This window comes from Sebastes fasciatus, chromosome 15, assembly GCF_043250625.1.
Source record: "Sebastes fasciatus isolate fSebFas1 chromosome 15, fSebFas1.pri, whole genome shotgun sequence".
Taxonomy (NCBI): domain Eukaryota; kingdom Metazoa; phylum Chordata; class Actinopteri; order Perciformes; family Sebastidae; genus Sebastes; species Sebastes fasciatus.
In genome coordinates this window covers 9,656,818-9,678,861 of record NC_133809.1, presented here as the reverse complement: position 1 = coordinate 9,678,861, position 22,044 = coordinate 9,656,818, and the positions used below count along the sequence as shown (strand labels likewise).

Here is a 22,044-nt window from a genome sequence, read left to right as displayed (position 1 = left end):
GTCCATGTGGTTGACCCATAAACTGAGCCCACTGACGGAGCCTCTGTGTGGGCAACAAATCCCTGGACCAAACCCACAGGGAGCTACAGACAGCAGCATAAACCAGTGTTAGATCAGCAGGGAAGTGGTACATAGCTCTAGTACAAACCTCATTTTGTTTCACACAAGGCCAAATCACATGCGGTACTAAAATGTGTCTAAATTTAGGTGCAAACGCGCCTGGATTGATGCAAGCCAATTTTGAAGGTGGACAGGGACACACGTGACCATGCATGTAGTATATATAGTGTGGACACAAAAGGGTCCCTATAGGCACACTGAAAGACAGCCAAGTCAATATTCTTGTGTAGGTGCTAGGAATAATTTTAAGCAATTCCCATTAAGCCATGTTAATGACTTATTCTTAGCGATTAATCATTAAAAGCTTATAAAATAAAAAATACATATTTTTTTCCCCAAAAAAAAATAACTTTAAACAATTGATGTGCACTTTTTTTTAACCTTATGGTTTGAGTCATGAATAAGTAAGGGATAATGTACAACGAGCTGCTAACCCCGACACGGCGATTCAAGTCTGGGTCTTGCATCGCCCTGAAGGGGTTCATTTCACTGTACATTATCCCGATTATTACACGGCTACTTACTAAAGAAATCAATAATTTGACACAAAAATGGCCCATAACAAACCATAGAACGCTGTGTTTGATCAGAATCGAGTATTCTGGATGTAACGGTGTGATTAAGTACTAAAAGAAAGGAAAAACTTAAACCCAAGTAAATATTAATTGACATTAATATGATAATTGATTCGTTTATTATTAGTAACTTTAATCTCCAAAGCACAGCGTGTTGAACTGTTCACATTTGCATGTTCAGCTGATCTGCTATTAAAAAAAACTCTAGGTTACGCTAGTAATTAATTAGGATTAATAATTCATTAGTGTAATTGAACACAGTCTCCATTTTCTCTACAATTAGCACCAAATTACACGGATCCTTTAGGAAACTTCGTGGGGAAGTATGAGGAAATTATCGTTATTATTATGGACCCATAAAATATAGCATTAGCAAATGTTCTGCTCCTGCTCCAACTGCTATTATTCACTAATGACATTAACTTTGATTTTGATTTTCCATTTTAATGGGAACAACGTACATTAATCAGCATTCAAACAAATGTTCCCGAGTTAGCTGAGAGGCTATTTTCCATCATCAGTCCCTTTGCCTGATGTTGTTAGGCATCCTAGAATAATAAAGATAATACAATATGTGCATTAATTGAGAACTACATTGTGGTAAAAAGTATATACAATACAGGTAACACACTTATAAAGTGTCAAGACCTCAATAACATTCATTTTTTTGTTCTTTAGACACTAAAAAACAAAGTTCAGCTCCTTTTTCTGTCAAAAGGCTGAAGCCTACAAATGCCTATATGAAGTAAAAACATAAAATAATACGCTACCCTGACCTCCTGACTGACATCTCAATCACTGATTGAGTTTTTGTAGTTCTAGTATGACAAACTCCCAAAACACTGATGGATAATTTGCCTTTGTCCATAGCCAAGTCGGCTTGGAATAGCCACGGAAATCCTCTTCTCCGCCTGTATAGCTGGGGATATATCTGTTTTTTTGTTTAGCACCAGCCATAGTTTTAAAATACATATGAGCTGGGAGGTGATATGGAGGATTATTGTAATGGAGGGTGTTAGCTGCAGTCTGTTGTAGCTTGGTCTTTACAGTCTGACTATGTGTGGTTACATGATACAGGGTCTGAAAACGACCGCCACCTTGTTAGTTTCTGTTATTCTCACCTGCATTGTTCCCGCTCTCACCGTGTTGGTGTTAACTGAGAGGGCCAGTGTTCGCCAGAGAAACCCTCCCCCACCCCCTCCAGCTTACTGTACATGAGGGCTAACAGTTTTTTCTATTAGGTGTTGTTGTTTGCCAGTTACACAAACTACTAATGGAGCTTAATAGCTTTTCTCCAGACACGAAGAGTGAAGGAGAAACTACAAGTTTTCAAGCATTTTTCTGTGCATCTTTTGTGCAATTATTTGAAGGAGTCTAGTTTTAGTATGCTAGAAAAGTATGAATTTAGTTTGCTTGTGTTTTCACTTCAATCGTAATGAAACTAGACAACTAAAAGGAGGCAGGTTCTGCAGCGTCTTCCATATAAGTCGATATAACGTTTTCATGTTTACAGATTGAGATAGATGAACAGAAAGAAAATCATCCTCACATTTTAGAGGTGTTGAAAGGAGACACTAAGATCATGTACCATACTTTGTTGAACTTGAAGCTTACGTTTTGTAACATATAAGCCATTATATCTGCTACACAGTACAGTAACAAGATGCAGTGTTATTCCACAGTATATCTGAAGCTATATATTTTCAAGGAGTGTTGTAGTTTTTGTGAGGGATGTCAGGGTATAAGTGTGTTTTTAGTGAATCTTCAGTCATTCTTCCATGTTGACTTTTCTCTGTATTTCTGCCACTTGATGAATACATGGAGAAGAGAATAGAAATGTACATTTGGAACAAGAAAATTCACTTTAAAATCGTCCTTACATTTAGCTAAAATGTGAAAAATTGTAAAAAATACAGTGATATTTAGCATAACAGATTAGACGTATAAAAGATATTTATTCTGTATTTTCTCACACCACATTGTTTCCACTGAGCTGTGAGCTTTATTATCACATCTCTTAGCTTTCCTCACCTCACATCCCTCTTGTTCTTCAGAAGTATGTGCTAAATTATATACTGTATGTAAAAACAACTTCTTGATTTAGACGTCCACTCAGCATTGGTGTTCACTGCCACATAGACAATATACTCACTCAACAAGGTGAAGGGGGTGTTTAGTTGTTGTGATGACCAGTTTGTTGCACCACAAAGAGCACCGTCAGAACTGAACTGTTATTTTTAGTCAGTCTTTTTTCTGACTGTTGAAATGTATTTTTCGGATTTTTTTCTGTATGAAACTAAGAGTAAGTTTTGGTATTCCCTGATACAGTGAGGAAAAAAATCCACCACGTTTCACAAATTGTTCCTTTTTTTTTTGAAGAGGAATAAATGTTTATATCTGCCTGGACTTTTTTCGGTCTGTCTTTCGCTCACAATGACTCAGACATTAGATGCACAGGATGTTGAAATCACAACAGTTTCTGGTTTTAGGAAAAAAAAAAGCACCGAAATATAGCGGGAAGAACCACAGAGGGACAAAAATAAAAGTACAATTCAAAGACAGAAGTGAGAAATAGATTGACGTTGAAGCTCAAAGAAAGGGAAGTGAAACTGTGAAAGAAACCAGTCGTCGGGAAAAAGAAGATTAAGTGAGTGATTTAAAGGAGAAATTAGGAAAGTAAAAGTAAGACTGAAAATATGGGGGGAGAACACGTGGGTGTCATTTACAGGGGCGGAGGTGCTGCATCCTCTTTGTTATTCTGCAGTCATGCTTTGGTATTCAATCGCTTTACCTGCTGGACCCGTTTACTCTGCCGTCAGGCTGCTCAGCCCATGACAATAATAGACTGTCGAGCTTTTGTGACGCCAACACCCCGGGGTGACATACCTCATCATTTACTCCATCCTGATACACCAGCAGTGGCAGTCTGGCAGCTTCACACAGCATCTCTGCCAGCTAGAGTGTGAACAAAAGGAATAGAGGATTTAATTAATGACAAAAAAGTTATTGTGGGAGCTCATTATCACCAAAAATAATCAGAAACAAGCAGGTGACTTCATCTTTTCAGTGTTGTTTGTGTGTTTGAGAGAAAGTAGGTGAAGTGGGTGTGTCTAAGGCTGACGTTCTTTCACACGCACTCTCAGGTCGCATATAAACCCTGTTTTACCTGTTACGGCCTATATACCTGTAACACACACTCCTTCACCACCACCACCACCTGACACTGTGTGAGCGGTGTTAAAGCTACACTTTACCTGCGGGAATATCTCTCTCTGTTGTTCACCTTTGGACCATCATAGTTTATTTTCACCGGGACGACTTGGACTTTATCCAGATTATTTCCTCTTCATGCTCATAACGCTGGATTGACTTCTCGCCTGCATCATCCCAAGTAAACAACAAGAGAGCTACATCTCTCTGAACTCGCAAGAGGTGCAGCGTGTCCAACACTCCTGGTGGATTTGCTCGATTTCTCTTGTTTGGAATTGGAAGTTTTACCTGCGAAAGCCTGTGATTGTTCGTGTTAGCAGCTCCTGGGGCTGCAAAATCAGGACACAAGATGATGGAAGAGATGTCCATGATTATGGCCTATGATGCCCAACTTATGGAACAGATGACCGAGGAAGAGATTCTCGCTTGCCTGGTGGGTGAAACAGAACCTAGATTCACAGTAAGACTCACTTAGTCACTTAGATCACCACAACTAAGATCAACAACTGATCCACAATGACAGACTAACCATTAATTAGATCCAAAACCATCACATGACTCTAGTATTGGCAAGGTTACTGTTTTCTAGAAAGCATTTGCTTTGCTTGAATACACAAGACACAAAAGGTCTTTGCTTTTTAAGTATTGCTTAAGCCGCTATTAGAGTTCTGATCCACAGTAACACAAAACGCATTCCTCTACATGACAGATATGAGATTCGATACAGAAGGAAATGAATTGTGATTGTTCATTTTAGATATTTGAGATATGGAAATTGTCAATTCAAGCTTAAAGTAAATCTCCCCCTCCTTTATTATCCCTTTATGTTTCCTAAATTGTCTGTCCCCCATGCGCTCAGCTTCATCTTATCTCCTACTTATCCATTTCTTGATCTCCTTTTGGGGGCCTGTTCTTGATTCGTCGCGCTCGTAACAGCATCCGGCACCAGATCTGTTTGGAGGAGATTGCTTTCTTCAGACTCAGTCAAATCTGACATTACTGTATTTCATTAGCGTTGACTCTCTTCTTTCCCCCCTCCCTCAGGTCCCAACGGAGGAAGTTACACTAAAGGAAAGCCGGCTTCAAATAATGGATGATGAAGAAGAGCCTTCGGAGAGATACCAGGTCAGAAATCTCTTTCCAGAAACATACATTTAAGTCACTCCTCTGATAAGCAAGTCCACTTTCAAACCTCAACTTTATCCCTGATAAATATACTCTGTGTTTTTTGCAGAGGGAGAACCATCGGCTGCAGCAGGCCAGCCTCCGTCTGGAGCAGGAGAACGACAACCTCGCCAACAGACTGATCATCAGCAAGGTCGCCTTGAGGAACGCTCTGGACAAGGTACAATTAGTTGCTGCCCTTCACCAAAAGGGTAAAAGAACTTATTTAAAAAAAAGCATAATCACCTCCCAAAGGTCATCACACAGCCTCTCAGGAGACGGCCGAACTGTAACCTCAACAAAACATTTCCAGCATAACAACTCTGCAGTTGTACATGAGCTCAAAATGTCAACTATAGTCTCCAATAAACAGACCAGCACTACGAAGCATGCTCTCATTTTGTCTGAATAAATATAAAATATGATTAAAGGGGAACTACAGCCATTTTCAAAATTCATACATGTTATTCCTATGGTCTAAGACAGTCCAAAAAATATTAGTAACCATGAACAGCTCTCTCCCAAATCCAAAAACTAAAGTGCTAAAACTCAAATTTGTGATGTCATCAGGTATAAAGTGTGGAGCTGCTAATTAACAATTAATAGGAGAGATGTTCTAGATGCCACACCCAGGGGAGCGTTCTGAGTATATGGGAACATTTGCTGTTTCACAACCGACAACACTACAATAGAATAAAGCTCATTTAGGTATAAAAGAAGAAAACAAATTTTGGGTCCAATAATCAGTCCCCCATTTATTGTCTATGGAGCAGCTCCAGTCTTTATACCTGATGACATCACTAGTTTGAGACTTACTTCTCTGGTTTTCTGGCTTTGAGAGAGAGTCGCTCATGTTCACAAATTTTGATTGAACTTTCCTAGGCCGTGGAAATAACATACTGGGATTCTTATTTTAGGTGGTGTTCCCCTTTAAGGATTGTCAATTTTTCATGAAATGGCTCAACAAGACCTTTAAATATTCTAATATAAAGATGATAACCTCTTCTTCTTGTCACAAAAGCCTGGAGGGAAAAAAGGCAAGATGTACTGTTTAATTCATTTTTATTCCGATTTCTGCAGGATTATGCAATACAGTAATTTATTAATTTTGTTGTAGACATTAAACCTGGACCCCATTCTCACATGTTTTTGTGTCTAAGTGACTAAAGGGATAACAATTTGTTTTAATTGGTCCATTATTGAGGCATAACGTTGTAACCGGCAGGCTCAGGTTGTTAATATGAGTATCTGACGACATTATGGAAAGGACACTACAGAGAAATAAAACGTTTTCCTTTACGTTTCACTTGATCCGGTCTGTTTGTTATTGTGTCCAAGTCTAGTTCTGAAATCTTGTGTCGCATCCACATTGTCGAAATCAGCTAAATATTCAGCCATGTCATTAAAAAGTTTTTAGAAAACACTAAGCTTTGCTTTTTGTACTCCAACACAACAAACCAGGAGAAAAGCCCATATCCTTGCCTCCCTGCACTGGCTTCCAGCTCACTTCCAAATTCACTTTAAATTCCTCCTGTTTGTTTTCAAAGCTCTCAATGGTTTGGCGCCCCCTCTACACATCTGACCTCCTCAGCCCCCACTCCACTCCTAGAGCGCAGCCTCCTAGTCATCCCACGATCTAACTACAAAAATACAAAGACCTAAACTTGGCACCTAAACTTTGGAACAGTCTCCCACTTTCTCTCAGATCAGCCCCGTCGGCTCCGAAGCTCTTTTAAAACCCAACTCAAAACCGTCCTCTATTCCTGAGCATTTGTGCCCACCTGAACTTTGCCCTCCTGTTCTGTTTTGTTTTGGTTGACTTGTCATTTTCTGATTGTATCTACTGTACAGTATGTTCTCCCCACTTGTGTTTTTATTGGTTTATTGATTCTTATATATTGTTCTTTTGCCACTGTACAGCACTTTGGTCGACTTCTGTTATTTTAAAATGTGCTCTACAAATAAACTAAACTCAAACAAACTCACACAACACCGGCACTACTCTCTCCAACTCTTACTCACGCAACAAGTTACATGGCACAATAACAAACAGACCGGATCAAGCGAAAGGTAAAGAAAAACATTTTATTCCTCTATAGGGTCTTTTCCATAATGTTGTAAGACACTTATTATAACAATCGGAGCCTGTCCGTGGCAAAAACAAGCTCTTTTAGTGAACGTAACAGTGAGCAATTGCGCCAAGCGATTACATAGCAGCCCATTTATCGGCTTCCGGTTACAGCGTTCTCGCTCAATACTGGACCATTTTCAAAAATTGTTGTCCCCCTTTGTCACTTTAGACACAAAAACATGGGAAAATAGGTTTGAAAAACATAAAAGTTACCCTTTAAGGCCTGAAAATCTGTTTATTTTCTGGACTCTTGGTAATAGAGTTTGGACATGTATGGATCTAGCTTACATCATTTCTGACACACAAAATGAAAAATGTATTCATATAATACAATGATGATAATCAACGGAGAGTATTTGCTGCTGACCAGAATAGTTTGTGTTTGCAGGCGGAGGACCGAGTGGATGAACTCACCAAAGACCTTTTTCAGACCAGACATCAACTGCAGGCTACAGAAGACGAAAAGAGAGAGAAAGAGGAGGAAGCTGCAGTGGTAAGCTTCGTTATAACAGTCGTTATAGGGTTAATGTAATGGTTGACTATGTGCATGAGTGAAGGGTTTCTTCTCTTCTTTACAGTCGAAGGAAGTGTTTCGGAGAGAGCTGCAGAAGACTGAGGAGGAAGTCAGAAGGCAGTCGGGCGTCATTGCGGAATACAAACAGGTAGAGAGGACCGATGGTTGGAATCAGTTTGGAATTAGGAAATAATGTACACTTCAGTAGAGGATATATTAATAAACAACACAGTGCTCTAATGATGTTGATGCTCTTTCTTCTGCTCAGATCTGCTCAGAGATGACAAAACGTCTGGAGAGGCAGCAGGCCGCCCACAGAGAAGAGTTAGATTCACTCCATGTGAGAATAGTACTCCTCCTGGAGAACTCTACTGTCATCCTTCCTACTTTTATGTCTCTTTTTTCCCTCTGTCATGCTTCCACTTGAACACAGTATCATTAGGGGCGGATTAGTCTTCGATCTGTCTCACAATTTGCCTCTTATTCTCATTCTCCACCTTCCCAGGATAAAGTGAGGGCTTGCTCACGCTGTCGACGCACCATAGAATCATTTGAACCATCAACTCCAACGTCTCCAACAACAGCAGCAGCGACAGGAATCCGCTGGACGATTGAACCGGTCTGGGAAGAGGACGACGAAGGTCTCAAAAAGGCAGAGCAGGCGGAAAAAAACGACCTGGAGAAGGAGTCCCTCAAGGCCCAGATCACGGAGCTGGAACAGGAGTTGGCCCAGACCAAACTCCAGATGGTGGAGGCCAAGTGCAAGATCCAGGTCAGAGCAGACCATCAAACCATCACACAGCACATATATAAATATACATAAACAGATTTTGTGAATCTAAGCATGCTGTTTCCAGGTTACATCATGCGTTGTCTCTTTAATATGAACAATAATGTAAATGAAACAGAGAACGAAAGGTTTGTACTTTTGGGTACTTTCCTAGGAATATACTCATTGCCAGAGAAAGACTTTGTCTGTTGGACCCCGTCGATGTGAAGCATCCTCATTACATATAGGTCCATATGAAGATAGGAAATAGGACAGGATTCCCCCCCGAGTCTAGACACTGGTGGTGGACACTGGTGGGGGTGGAATAAAACAAAAACAAACGACACTAATTTTTAACGCATTAATCCAAGGAATACGTCGGTACCAACCATGTCATACTAGATTGTCGAGGAGGAGGTTAAATAACGCTCCAAACTTGCAAAACTGGCATGGCCATTTCCAAAGGGGTCCCTTGACCTCTGACCTCAAGATATGTGAATGAAAATGGGTTCTATGGGTACCCACGAGTCTCCCCTTTACAGACATGCCCACTTTATGATAATCACATGCAGTTTGGAGCAAGTCATAGTCAAGTCAGCACACTGACACACTGACAGCTGTTGTTGTTGCATATTTTTTATGTAAATGCAGTACCTGTGAGGGTTTCTGGACAATATTTGTCATTGTTTTGTGTTGTTAATTGATTTCCAACAATAAATATATACATACATTTGCATAAAGTAAGCATATTTGCCCACTCCCATGTTGATAAGATTATTAAATACTTGACAAATCTCCCTTTAAGGTACATTTTGAACAGATAAAAAATGTGCGTTTAATTTGTGACTAATCACGACCAACTATGGACAATCATGGGATTAATCGCAATTAAATATTAAATAGGTTTTCACATCAAGGAATTGGCTTTTATGTATTGGTGCATAACATAAACATAGTAAGAAAAATTAGAATAAAAATAAAAGCAAGTATATAAAAGTAAGTAGAAACAATTATGGAATAGAAAAAAATACAATAACAACGTGAAAAATACTATAAAAAATATGTACAATATATCAGAATTCTTTTTTTATTTATTTTTTTATTAAATCTATAATAGCCTAATTGGAAATCAGCCTATTCTTCCAAAGTAAAAAAAAAAATATTAATAGCACAATAAAGTGGATTTTCTTAATACTGTTAATAAGTATACTTATTAGTTTTCCTTAAGGAATTATTTTTTGTAAAATCTTTGAGAAATCAATACAACATTACAAGGTCTTTCAGAGAAATACAAGAACATTAACAGTAAATATAGACTGCATTTAACTTTTCCTGCTGTATTTCTCACATACACACGTCTGTTTCCTTCTCGTACAGGAGCTGGAGCACCAGAAAGGAATCCTGACCAACGACCTCCAGGATGCAAAGAACACCTGGATCAGTAAGGCCTTCACCTCGCTGCAGACCTCCGGCAGCGGAGGGGGTCTTAACAGTATTAGCATACCTGCACGTGGAGCTCCCGCACTGAGCTGGAATCTCCACCGTGCCTCCTTCTCTGAATGGAAGGCCAAGATGCCGTCGTGGCCTCACAGAGACCACCGAGAAGAAGACGGTGGTCTCTGATGGCTCGGACTGTGAATGTGACACAATAGAAAGATCGGACCTCAGAGTATTTATTCACATTATGTTATGTGCAGTATGTATTCAGTACTGTAGCTGCTATTTCTGGTTTTGTGTTACTAGAGGGCAGTCTAGAGCACAAAACAAGAGAGTACCTGAGAGCACCCACAGGTGCTGTCAGACATGTACTCTCTTGTTCACCACTTTCCAACTACTGAACACACTGATGAAGTTATTTTTTATATTTGTAAACCAAATCCGTGCGCCGGGTGAGTTTTTTTTGTACATAATTCTTTATACTTGTGCTGTACTTCTTGTGTCTTTATTTGTAAACAAATTGAATACAATATTAAAGCAACTATGACAAGTTTTTTGTGTATGACATAAGGAAACCTGACTCGTGGGCAGAAACCAAGCGGGTCTTTCTGATGGAGGTTTCCTGCGAAAGTAAACCACATTTGCTGTTCCTCTTTCAGTTTGAGCAGGCTTTTTAAGCGCTGATCAGCTGCTGCTCAAACGCACAGACAGACGAGAAGAGAAGAGTCTTCAACAGGCTGCGAGGCGGTTAGTTATCTCTGTACTTTGACTCAAGGGAACAATAAAATAAAAGCAGTCAATATCTTGCATAGGTGAGGGTTCACTACAGTGTTTACAAAGCTCCCGCCTGAAGCTCTGATGGCTGCGATGGTTGGCAGTGTGCGCGTCACTGTGACTCTCCTCATGTGTGTTCTCGGAGGCCAAGCGCTCGACCTGCTGAGGGTGACGGCAACATCAGGGAGTGAGTACCAATCTGAGTGAAAATGTGCTCAATGTTTATGTAGTTTGTGAGGCTGAAGGTGTGAGTGTGTTTCCAACATGCAGGAACTTTAATCAAGAATCCAAAAACAGTAAATTAGCATTTTGTAGTAATGTTTTTCTACTATATCATGCTGTTGTTTTTATGGTTTCTCATATCCTGTTATTGTGTTTATATTCCTGCACAGTGGTGGAAGAAGTACTCAGATCTTTTATTAATGTAAAAGTAGTAATACTACAGTATATAAATATGTTACAAGTAAAAGTCCTTCATTCAAAACTAAGTAAAAGTGCAAAAGTATCAGCATCAAAATATACTTACAGTACAAAACGTAAAAGTACTCATTATGCAGAATGGCCTGTATCAGAAAAATATGTTACTGAATATGAATTATTGATACATTAATGTGTTCATAACTTTAATACTGCCGCTGGCAATGGTGGGCCTTTCCACTCAATAATCAATAAAGTTTTATATTAACTTATTATAATACATCATAATGTATGTGTTGATTACATTTTGTCATATTATCTGGATCTGCAAAGTAACTTTCGTTTTCAAACCAAATGCAGTGGAGTGAAACGTACAATATTTCCCACTGAGATGTAGTGGAGTAGATGTATAAAGTAGCAGATAATGGAAATACCCAAGTAAAGCACCTCAGAATTGTACTTAAGTACAGTACTTGAATAAATCACCTCTGTTCCTGCATCTGGAAAAGTGCGCTTTGAGTAAATAAAAAATGATTGAATGAAAAGTAATAGATTTTAAAATATGATGCTGCTATTACACCCTGAAAATCACACCTCTGTTTAGATGTTTTTTTCTACCTGCTATGAGTGATTATAGAGCCTTTTTGTGAGCCTTATGCCATTATTTTATGTTATTTCTACCTTTTTTGAGATATTTCAACTTATATTTTATTGATTCTATTTAATATTTGAATGCCTTTTAAAGGACCAGTGTGCAACAATTAGGGCAATCTATTGGCAGAAATGGAATATAATATTAATAAGTATGTTTTCTTTATTGTATAATCACCTGATAATAAGAATTGTTGTGTTTTCGTTAGCTTAGAATGAGCCGTTTATATCTACATAGGGAGCGGGTCCTCTTCACGGAGTCCGCCATGTTTCTACAGTAGCTCAGAAAGGACAAACCAAACTCTGTTAACTTATCCTGCTTGGGCCGGAGTCGATAACGTTACTCGCTCCCGTCGCCGCCGCTCTCTCTCTCTCTCTCTCTCTCTTGCTTCACCACTCACTCCCCACGTACACACACACACACTCTAGAGAGGGACATTCGTGTTTTTGTGTCCGCCACCGTAGTTCTCCAACACACTTTGGCACACGGGAGAGGCTTCAGTTGGTTGCGATCTCCTCAACTCACCGCTAGATACCGGCAGATCCTACACACTGGACCTTTAAGTAGAATAGAATAGAATATATCTTTATTGTCATTGTACAAGTACAACGAAATTTAAATGCAATCCTAAAAAGTGCAAGAAACATAAACAATAACATGCCTATAAAACTATAAAAAAAAAAAACACCATACACACTGGACCTTTAAGTGACAAACAGACAAGAAAAAAAAGGGAGCAATACAGCCTTTACAAACATTTTCTGTATGTTCTGCTCTGCTCATGTTGAACGTTATGTGTATTTTCTTCCCTCAGATCCTCCCGCCACTCCCACAGTGCATTGCAGGTGTGCAAGCTACCCAAACGTGACTCTTTGCTCCTGGCCTGAACCCTCTCAGTCCCCGCCAACACACTACGTTGCCACCTACAGGTAAATCTGACAGCAGCTGTCCTCCTCCTGCTGACCCCAAACCACTGACCCCTTTTTAGTAAAACAGAGCTCCATCATTTATATGTGTGTTAATGTGTTTTCCAGTGAGAGACACAGACAGCCGGTCACCAAGCAGTGCCATCTCATCCAGCCCGACTCTGCATCTTCGAATCTGACCTCAGCACCGTCACCATCATCTGAGCGGGTACCAGCTTTATTTACCTTTGCAGCAGATACACTGTAGCTGAAGAGGGGGGTTTCCAAAACTCAGTTGGATTTAGTCTAAATGAAACCAACACCTCAGTGAATATAGAGAATATTATGATGAAGATGTTACTGTAATGTTGATCCTCTCACCTTCATGTCTAAACTGGTCTCAGAGGATTGGAAAACCCCTATTTACATTTCATGTTAAACAGCAGCTGTAAACAAACCACAGACCAGTTTCATGTTTGTTTTGTGAGTCTGAGGTGAAAAGTATGTCAGTAATATAAGAGAAATAAGTGCCGTTGTGCTTGGCTGCTAGCAATTATGAATTTATAATACTGGGAGCATCCATCCTCTCATGCATATATATATATATATAATTTATCGTATGTCTTTACTATTAAGTTTAAATTAAGCTGTCAGTGTGCAAAAATTAGCAAAGTAATTTTTAAATTGAGACATGAAATATACATTAACATATAAATAATATATATAGATATAAAGCTATACATAATATATGACCTTACATCACTTATAATCCTGTATCTTTTTTTAATAGCTGTGGCACTGCAACCTGCCCAACCTGAAGCTCCTCACCAACTACATCATCAACGTCACGGCCGTTTATTCTGGAGGAAGCAGCTCCCATCTGTCCAGTTTCATGTTGGAGGATATAGGTGAGAACTGAAATGGTCTAAACGAGAATAGAGAGAGTGATTGATAGACAGTTTAGATTATGATAATGATGATAATGTAATGTAAACTGTAAAGATACTTTTGTTTTGATTTAATAATTCCTGTTTTTGTCTCCTTCCCTGTGTAGTGAAACCAGATCCTCCCGAAAACGTCCGGGTTTCCCCTCATGATACCAGAAACCTGTTGTTGGTGGAGTGGTCTCCTCCCTCTACCTGGGCTAACCTAGACATCTTCCCCCTAAAATACCAGATCCTGTACCAGTGGGAACACAAGGGCACCCCAAAGTCTGTCAATGTAAGAATAACCTTCATCATCAGCAGCGGCCGCAGTGTGATTTAAAAACTACATTATTACACAGATAACCTCATGTGGAAGTTCAAAATTACCTCATTTTTGAGGCAACCTCAAAAACGTTTCAGGAAGTTCCGTCATCTGTGGCAGTATCTCATTAAATATGTGCTAATTTGCATCAATTCCCAGAACAGAAATCTGAACTTTAGATAAAGCCATGTTCAAAATTCTTGTTTCATTTTGTTGATGTATCAGAGTCAAAGGTTTTTACAGAGGGAATTTTCTCTTTGTATCACTCCATAAAACAGAATAATAATTGTCAACAGCAGTAAAAAATCCAATTTCGCCATGTTTTTAGGAATAAAATGTTGTATAAATCAAGCTATGAATAATATATGAACAAAGCCCTCTGTAAAAACCTTCAGGATATAGATAGGAAGGAAACTGGAAAGTGTGGTGTAAGTAAGTGCTACTGAAGTGGAGATTTCTGAGAGAAACCTAATTTTGACAAAGCAGCCTTTAAAAATTTGTATTGTAAAATTCCATACATTTTGCAAGACGCTGCAGGGGAATAGGGTAAAAAAATTAACTAATATACACCACCATGAAACTTCCCCAGTTGAATACTTACATTAAGACGATTATATTTTGTATTACAAGTTTCCTGAAATGGTATGTTTAAATAAGCAAATGAGGCATTATCTAATGCTAACATTGGTTGAATTTAGCAGAAATCTACAGATGCAAACAGACAAAGTAGTAAAATAATCATATATGTGTATTTTGGATGTTTTCTTTCCACTTGTCTGAACTTATATTTTCTCCTCCAGCTGGGTCCATTTGAGACCACCAAGGTTGAGCTGAAGGTGCTGACCCCAGGGAGGACCTACACGTTCCAGGTGTGTGCTAAGGAGCTGCTGGGTCTGGGCGAATGCAGCGACTGGAGCTCACCTGCAAATATCACCATACCAGGAACGAAACTGTAGAGACTCCCTCTCACTTCCTGTTTTATTTAACCGTCACCTCCAGTGTCTTTTATCTGCACAAGCAATGCAAGCAACAGATATTCATATTTTTGTTTTATTTATAAATGGATATTATCTGTACAGTGTACAATCAGCATTTCCACTGAAAATGTTATTTAATTTTTTGTATACTCTTGGTTTGTGTTGCTTATCTTTGGAGCGACTCATAATATAGAAACCATTCTGTAAGACATTGTGATAGTTTGTCAGGGTGTCTGATAGTCTGATCAGTTTTTACCTCAACCGTTTATGACCCCCTTTTGACCTCTTTTAAGACACATTTTACTATGTTTTCATCATTGTGTGGCAGCTCCTCATTTGTGTGAAACATTGAATAAAAACAAGGCATTCGTATTGAATCTGCTGACCAATCAGTCAATGACATCCACCACCAGTGGGGTGACAAACTCTGAGTGTCTGACGCCCAGCGTGAAAGACGGCGGTCTGGGGAGATGCACGTGAAACTTCTCTGGGCTGTAGGAGCCGGGGCCGGGAATAGCAGAGGAATAATTAAGCCTCTTAGTCCGTTGCTGCATGGAGAAGGAGGGCTGGCGCTGGTGGTAAATGTCCGGGTTGATGGTGTCGTATTTTGCTGGTCCGGGGCTCATGGAGAGGTCTTCGGAGGGAGATCCGACCTTCCTCCGGCCTGAGAAGCTGTAGCTGGCACTGGAGGGTTTATTGGGAACCTGGCAGCCCAGTAGATTAGGAAGATTATAGCTGGAGGGAAGAAAAACAATACATGTATTAAGACTGAGCCTCAGAGCCTTTTTCATTTCAGCAACAGTGATTTAAATGATAAAGCTGGAAATATTCTGCTCCTCAATACTTTCCCAAATCCCCAGCTAAGCCCATTCATTCCTACGGAAGACGTAAATCTTTAAATACATACTCATTTTTCTTTAAAGAGCTAAATTATATGGTAAAAAAAAAGCTGAGCACTGTAGTTTTTTAACAGATGTTACTCAAACAGGAGTAAATAGTATATCTGTTGGGACCTTATATGTGGGATGCACTCAGAATAAACTAAAGTGTTCATCATAATTACACGTCATCTCATTGCAACCCTGTCTCCCACAAAATTTTAACATTTTTATACAACTAAATCGCATTCTCAGTTATGTTTCAAGGGAAACTTTTTTTCTCCTGGATTATGGTCACAGTTTTAAACAGTTTTAAACACGTATTAAATGTTGTAAATTGAAACGAAACAAAAAACGCAACAAAGCTACTTGGTTAGGTTTAGTACAAAATGTCATGGTTTGGCTTAAAATGACTACGAAAATGAAACAACAAAACAAAATGCAACAAAAGTAGTTCATTAGGTTTAGGCAGAAAAGCTACGTGTTTAAGGTTAGTAAAAGAAAAAAACATAATGGTTTGGCTTAAAATTACTACTTTTGTTATTTAAGCTATGGACGTAAATTAACCTATGTGTACGTTGACTTTTGGTTTCACATGGGACACCAACAGCGGCCTCCTAGGTGAAAGCCTTGTGTTTGGTTGACCCATCCACGATCCACGTAATTTTTAGGACACAAGGCTGTCTCATTGATGTGTTTTTAATAGTTTTGGAGCAATAAGTGTGGTCCTATCACCAGCCTTGTCCTTTAAAGTCTCTGTCCTGCTGTCTTCACCTGTTGGGTGCTGGTACGGCATCCATGGAGCGGTATCTGGAGCGAGAGCCGATGGTGTAGCACGGTGGTCTGTGGTGAGCGTTGAGAGGTGGAGCCTTCTCTGGGCTGTAGGCCCCCGGCCCTGGAGTCTGGTACAGCTCAGCTATGAACAGGAATAGAAATTGGTCTTGGTCTTTCCTTTATTATCTTAATTCATTTTAAGGTGTGTCAGTGATGAAGGTATAGAGTAGACTGAAATGTTGTAAATAGTATGCAGGAGGTTTTTTGTTCGTTTTTATCACCTCTATTATTCATTGTGCGTCTTCCTCTGCCCAAAATGGAGTAGGAGGGAGTTTCCATCCGGCCAAACCGGGTGACCTTGGCATCAATGTGGTACCTCGGTCCTGGACTGGAGTCCACAGAGACCACTACAGAAAAAACAGGATGCACAAACCATCATCCAAAGACCTCGGAAAATGAACTTAAAAACCAATTTAGCATGAAAAAAGAGACATTGTGGAGTGAAAACTGGGGCACTGCAGATAACAGAACATGAATATATAACAACTCACTGGTGCTGCTCATGCGGCCGTGAAAGGAGTACGCCGGGCTGCTGGGCTTGGTGAAGTCATGGTTGATGTATCCGACTGTAGGGGGCAGAGCGTAGCGTCCGGGGCCAGGGCCTGACAAAGAGAGGAGGAGGAGGAGGAGGAGGAGGAGGAGGAGGAGGAGGAGGAGGAGGAGGAGAAGGAGGAGGAGGAGGAGGATGGGGTGATGAAAATGATGCAACAGATTCAGCTCCATGCAGCAGCAGTATGGCACACCCACCACTGGCTCTCTGGCTCTGGGCTACGTTGCCTCTGATGATTTCCATATGGGAGCTCTTTCTCTCATTTTCTATGGTTATGCTTTTTAACGTTCCTCCTCTGCATGTTTTTGGAAAATGGATTCTAAACAAAGTAGACACCTCAAACAAGTATGGAGCAACGGCTGCATAATGCTGTGAGAGAGCACAAAGGCAGCTCTGCTATGATAACACACACACACACACACACACACACACACACACACACACAGATTTCTTGAACTGACCTCTTTCTCTAGCAGAGATTATCGGCCGTTTCTTCATCACCTCCTGCATACTCCTGTCTTTGTTCTTCTTTGTCTCTTCCTCTTTGGTTCTCTTGTCACTTCAGACACATCCTGTTTTTTGTGTGTGTGGCTCTCAGTCTCCAGGTGATCCGTGGCCTCCTGGGCTGAATTATACATGACCGTGAGGTGAAAGAAACCCTATCTTGACCGACGAGGCCCCGGTTACGCCCCAACCTGCTCTCCACCTCCTTTTCTCCACCAAAGTCCCCTCAGGGCTGAATGTTTTTAACAACCAGGGCCAAAGAGTTGACTCAGAGAAACAGTGATTGTCTTGGACACATCTTTTAAAGTTAAATAAAGATGCAATTCAGAGTTAAAGTGCTTTGTTTAAGTAAAGCACTGCAACAATAATGTCAGTGACACGTAATGTAGTTCATCCTATTCTGAGGCATTAGGTTACTACAACAGTTTGTGTGGTGACCCGCTCAACTACACTCTCCTGTAAGTGTAACTAATAGCATCTCAGTGCCCATGCTATTAAAAATGAAAGGACTTACACTGATCTTCTGTTGCAGGTGCCAGCTCACCGGTGCTGTAATGAAAACCATGGGCTGGTGAGTATTAACATTTGGACAGCTTTTTGTTAAATATATTTTTATACATCAATGCAAAATCTCTAAACGATTCTTTGCATGCCAGAGCGGCGGGGTAAATTTAGTAAGGTGATGTAACAGCGTGCCAAATGGCTTCTTCCGGGAAGGAAAACAAACAAAAATACAGGCTTTTAAATATTGAAAAATCTCCGGGGATGTTTGTGCCTTTTCTCTTCTAATCGCTGGTAAATCAGCCGGAGTGAAAAGCCAAAATGTATCAGCACTCAGTAGTGGGAAGCAAGTACATTTACTCAAGTACTGTCGATAAGTACAATGTTGAGGTACTTTACATGTACTTGCGTATTTTTCTTCTTATACTACTTCTAATCCACCATCGTTCAGGGGCAAAATCCTCAGATTTTCTCAGATGGTTTCATTAAAAGGACCAGTGTGTAACATTTTGGGGGACATATCAGCAGAAATGGAATATAATATTCATAACTATGTTTTCATTAGTGTATAATATCCTGAAACTAAGAATTGTTGTGTTTTCATTAGCTTAGAATCTTTCATATCTACATAGGGAGCAGGTCCTCTTCACAGAGTCCGCCATGTTGCTCCGCCGTGTTTCTACAGTAGCCCAGAACGGACAAACCAAACACTGGCTCTAGAAAGAGCCTTTTGTGTTTTTACGTTACCTGAAGGCCACCGTAGTTCTTCGACACGCTTGTGAAACTGCAGTAACGTGAGCCGCAGAGCGCTATACTGTGGTACCGCCAGCCGCCGTCTGACTTCCGTCGCTCGTAAAGTAGTGTTATTATGGTAAGGATGAACTGCGTTACCATGGTTTTTGCACTTGGCAGCTCACGTTATCGCAGTCTTGGAAAGGGAGGAGTGAGCGGAGGGGTACTCTCAGTTGGTTGCAATCTGCAACCACACCACTAGATGCTTCCAAATCCTACACACTGTACCTTTAAGTCAGTAGTTCTAATCATATAAGGCACTGGTTTCTAACCTGGAGTCCAGGCCGCCCTTAGGGGGGTGCCAAAGATCACAGGGGGTGCGCCATCTGCTTTGAAGTTGACAAAATTAGATTTGCTCATGTATAACATCATAATAACACACTTACTTGATAATATATACAAGTCTGTATATAAAACTATTCAAATATATATATATGTTTGCTACTTAGTAGCTCTTAGATACAAGTAGGGGGGGCTTCAAGGAAAATAGGTTGGTCTAGGGGACTGTAAAAATATGACTGGGGTGCGGAGGGGGGCTGAATTTTATATTTCATTTTATAAAAAAAAAAAAAAAAAAAGCAGGACCCTCATCAGCATTACCAATATTTTCTTTGGACCCTCCCCTTGACTTAAAACTGCAATAATAGATATATGTTTAAAGAACTACATACTTTAAATACTCACATCTGACATTCAAACTACAAAACTTCAATTCAAAAATGACAATTTCTAAACTAAACTCAAAAAAAGGTTGAGAAAACTCCACCATATCCTATAGTAGGCTACTTTGACTGCTAGCATAGCACCCAGGCAGCATCTGAAAAGTCTCAACTGTGACAGAAAAGGCCTGAGGTGAATTAACTTTCGGTAAATAACAGAGATGTTTGCTTTCCAGCGTGAGAAACTCAGGTAGAAATTCTCCCTCTTGCTCTCCCGTTCTACTACTTCTATCCCTGAACACAGAGGTAACTAAGGCCTTTAGAGCAGAGCCACGGCCAAGTTAACCCTCACACTGGTTAAATATTAAGCACCAGTGACTCTGAGTGAACACGGGCTCAGTAATAAGACTCTGCTGAGGAACCCTCTACATTCACAGGAAACACAACCACTGTCTTAAGTTCCCCTGATAAACAGCGAGCATTGCCCCGTCACTGTTGTGGGACTGGGTTTGACATACAGCCTGGATTCATTAGGGGAGGTATTTGTCAGAGATGTCAGCCTTTCATGCCCTCTCCAAAGTTTACATTCCTGTTTTTCTTTGGTAGTTAGCAGGAGAGCATTCACAGAGTCCAATGACAATTCTTGGAAAGTTAAGCCACGCATCAAGGAGGAACTAATTAGATTTAGGTGCAGGTGGCTCCACCGTGTGGTCAGCATTTTATGTTTGTGATTGCTAAATTATGAGGTGTAGAAGCTTCCATCAAAACACGTATTCTGCCTTTGAGACACTTTTTGCCACTCCAAGAACTTCCAATAACATACCCTTTTCCATTTTTCTATGGTTGCTAAAATATTGCAAGCTTGGCCATGATTGTTGAACACATTTGGTTACTGTAACCACATTTAAATGGCTTTTGCAGGATCCTGAGCTGATCAAAATGTGATTAATTTGACCCTTTTGAAATGTTGCACAATATAACCCTAAGCTGGACTTTGGCGTTTTAGATAAGTGAGCACACCACCTCCTTCCAAGGTCCATTGAGAAGGAAAAGAGTTAGTATGATGAGACCGATGAAGGCCACAAGCTGAAAGTTGTTCTGTACTTTACAAGTGTTGGTGGAGTTTTGACCTATTCTGGATAACTGAGCATGTTTACCTATCACACTTTGAAGCAGATCTGGATTCAGTCGCAGCTTAAAACTATTCTAAAGATTTTCTGAATATTAAAGTCACAAATTTAAGAGTGTCCCTGTGGCTCGGGGGGGGTTGAGATGCGGACCGTGAGCCACAGCGTGCACGGATGTAGAATCTCATATTAACACTAGATAAAGAGTTAATAACGAGCGATTTTAGACTCTTTTTAGAGGAGCTCAAGCACACCTAAATTTCATCTCAGCCCCCCCTAAAAAAAATAATTATCAAACCCTCTAAGACCCAACATTAGACTAGAGAGAAGATCTAAATATATAACGCTACATAGGCTAAATCTGGCGAGGGAAAACGAGCGATTTTCAAAGGGGTCCCTTGACCTCTGACCTCAAGATATGTGAATGAAAATGGGTTCTATGGGTACCCACGGGTCTCCCCTTTACAGACATGCCAACTTTATGATACCCACAAAGAAACATGCTGTTTTATGCATGCAGTATAAATGTGTTATTTTTGCCTTTTCTAAAATGGTGTATTTTAATATTTCTGCATACTGGGGTCCATAAACAGTCTTGAAATTACATAACGGGTATTGGGTATATTGGGTATGACTGTAAAGCTGAGACTCTTGTGGATTCAATGAGCCCAGTTGTATGCATGTGTGATGATGTTAGTCCCCATAGTTGCCGTTTCATTGTAGTGAGACCATTTTTTTTAAACTTGACGTCACTGTTAAATGCAAAACAGAATGACTGAGAGTCTCGTTGCATTATATTATATTATATTTTTGTAATAATTTTATTTTTGTAATAATATTAATATTTTGAATTGTCACCCTGGCGCCTTAATTTTGTGTTTTACTTTATATAAATAATGACATTTCCACCATAACTTGATGCAGAACTCCTGCTTATTATGTGTCGTCGCCCCGCCCCCCATGTTGAAACGGCCCCTGGTTAATAAAGAACACTGAAGGCACCAACTGATTACTAACCAGACATTTCATCTTCTACTGATAGTGTCGGTCTAAGTCACACAATTTGTTGCATACATTCTGCTTATTTTGGTGGCGATATGAAAAGAAAATTGAATTTCATTTCATTTCATTTCATATCATGACGTCTTCTTTTTGTCCATAAACACTAAATCGCTGTTTGTAAATATTTCAGTTCAGACAATCTGACATGAAATCCCTGCTGGAGGAAATGTGTGGAGTCACACTCTATGGGAAGATGTGGATATTAAAGATATCCATAACAGGAGGAGCAAACCAAACCCCGGTG

The 22,044-nt window shown here is 40.0% G+C and overlaps 3 protein-coding genes across 3 annotated transcripts; 2 read left to right on the top strand and 1 right to left on the bottom strand.

Moving 5' to 3' along the window:
• The first annotated feature begins 3,169 nt into the window (after positions 1-3,169).
• LOC141783647 (rab GTPase-activating protein 1-like) lies at positions 3,170-10,485 on the top strand. The gene is made up of 8 exons (XM_074661047.1): positions 3,170-4,338; positions 4,950-5,030; positions 5,140-5,250; positions 7,589-7,693; positions 7,779-7,862; positions 7,983-8,054; positions 8,220-8,486; positions 9,861-10,485. Exons 1-8 carry the CDS (start codon positions 4,255-4,257, stop codon positions 10,104-10,106), a joined length of 1,050 nt encoding a protein of 349 aa, XP_074517148.1. The 5' UTR covers positions 3,170-4,254; the 3' UTR covers positions 10,107-10,485.
• A 101-nt stretch (positions 10,486-10,586) lies between these two features.
• On the top strand, positions 10,587-15,203 carry ebi3 (Epstein-Barr virus induced 3). Its single transcript, XM_074661049.1, has 6 exons — positions 10,587-10,881; positions 12,578-12,692; positions 12,798-12,897; positions 13,459-13,576; positions 13,723-13,889; positions 14,717-15,203. Exons 1-6 carry the CDS (start codon positions 10,779-10,781, stop codon positions 14,870-14,872), a joined length of 759 nt encoding a protein of 252 aa, XP_074517150.1. The 5' UTR covers positions 10,587-10,778; the 3' UTR covers positions 14,873-15,203.
• Positions 15,204-15,246: 43 nt separating this feature from the next.
• Positions 15,247-17,762, bottom strand: odf3l2a (outer dense fiber of sperm tails 3-like 2a). The gene is made up of 5 exons (XM_074661048.1): positions 17,617-17,762; positions 17,097-17,207; positions 16,827-16,952; positions 16,546-16,687; positions 15,247-15,628 (listed from the first exon to the last, which is right to left on the bottom strand). The coding sequence occupies exons 1-5, from the start codon at positions 17,663-17,665 to the stop codon at positions 15,283-15,285; spliced, it is 774 nt and encodes a 257-aa protein (XP_074517149.1). The 5' UTR covers positions 17,666-17,762; the 3' UTR covers positions 15,247-15,282.
• Positions 17,763-22,044: the final 4,282 nt, after the last annotated feature.

What these genes read in the sequence shown, in the direction of transcription:
- odf3l2a (XM_074661048.1), bottom strand. Translation starts at nt 17,665, where the DNA reads ATGCAGGAGGTGATGAAGAAACGGCCGATAATCTCTGCTAGAGAAAGA. An exon ending in CGGCCGCATGAGCAGCACCA is followed by an intron (nt 16,953 to 17,096) that starts GTGAGTTGTTAT and finishes TTTTTTCTGTAG; the next exon opens with TGGTCTCTGTGGACTCCAGT. An exon ending in GCCGTACCAGCACCCAACAG is followed by an intron (nt 15,629 to 16,545) that starts GTGAAGACAGCA and finishes TCTTCCCTCCAG; the next exon opens with CTATAATCTTCCTAATCTAC.
- LOC141783647 (XM_074661047.1), top strand. Translation starts at nt 4,255, where the DNA reads ATGATGGAAGAGATGTCCATGATTATGGCCTATGATGCCCAACTTATG. An exon ending in TCATTGCGGAATACAAACAG is followed by an intron (nt 7,863 to 7,982) that starts GTAGAGAGGACC and finishes TCTTCTGCTCAG; the next exon opens with ATCTGCTCAGAGATGACAAA. An exon ending in AAGAGTTAGATTCACTCCAT is followed by an intron (nt 8,055 to 8,219) that starts GTGAGAATAGTA and finishes CCACCTTCCCAG; the next exon opens with GATAAAGTGAGGGCTTGCTC.
- ebi3 (XM_074661049.1), top strand. Translation starts at nt 10,779, where the DNA reads ATGGCTGCGATGGTTGGCAGTGTGCGCGTCACTGTGACTCTCCTCATG. An exon ending in CACTACGTTGCCACCTACAG is followed by an intron (nt 12,693 to 12,797) that starts GTAAATCTGACA and finishes TGTGTTTTCCAG; the next exon opens with TGAGAGACACAGACAGCCGG. An exon ending in GCACCCCAAAGTCTGTCAAT is followed by an intron (nt 13,890 to 14,716) that starts GTAAGAATAACC and finishes TTTCTCCTCCAG; the next exon opens with CTGGGTCCATTTGAGACCAC.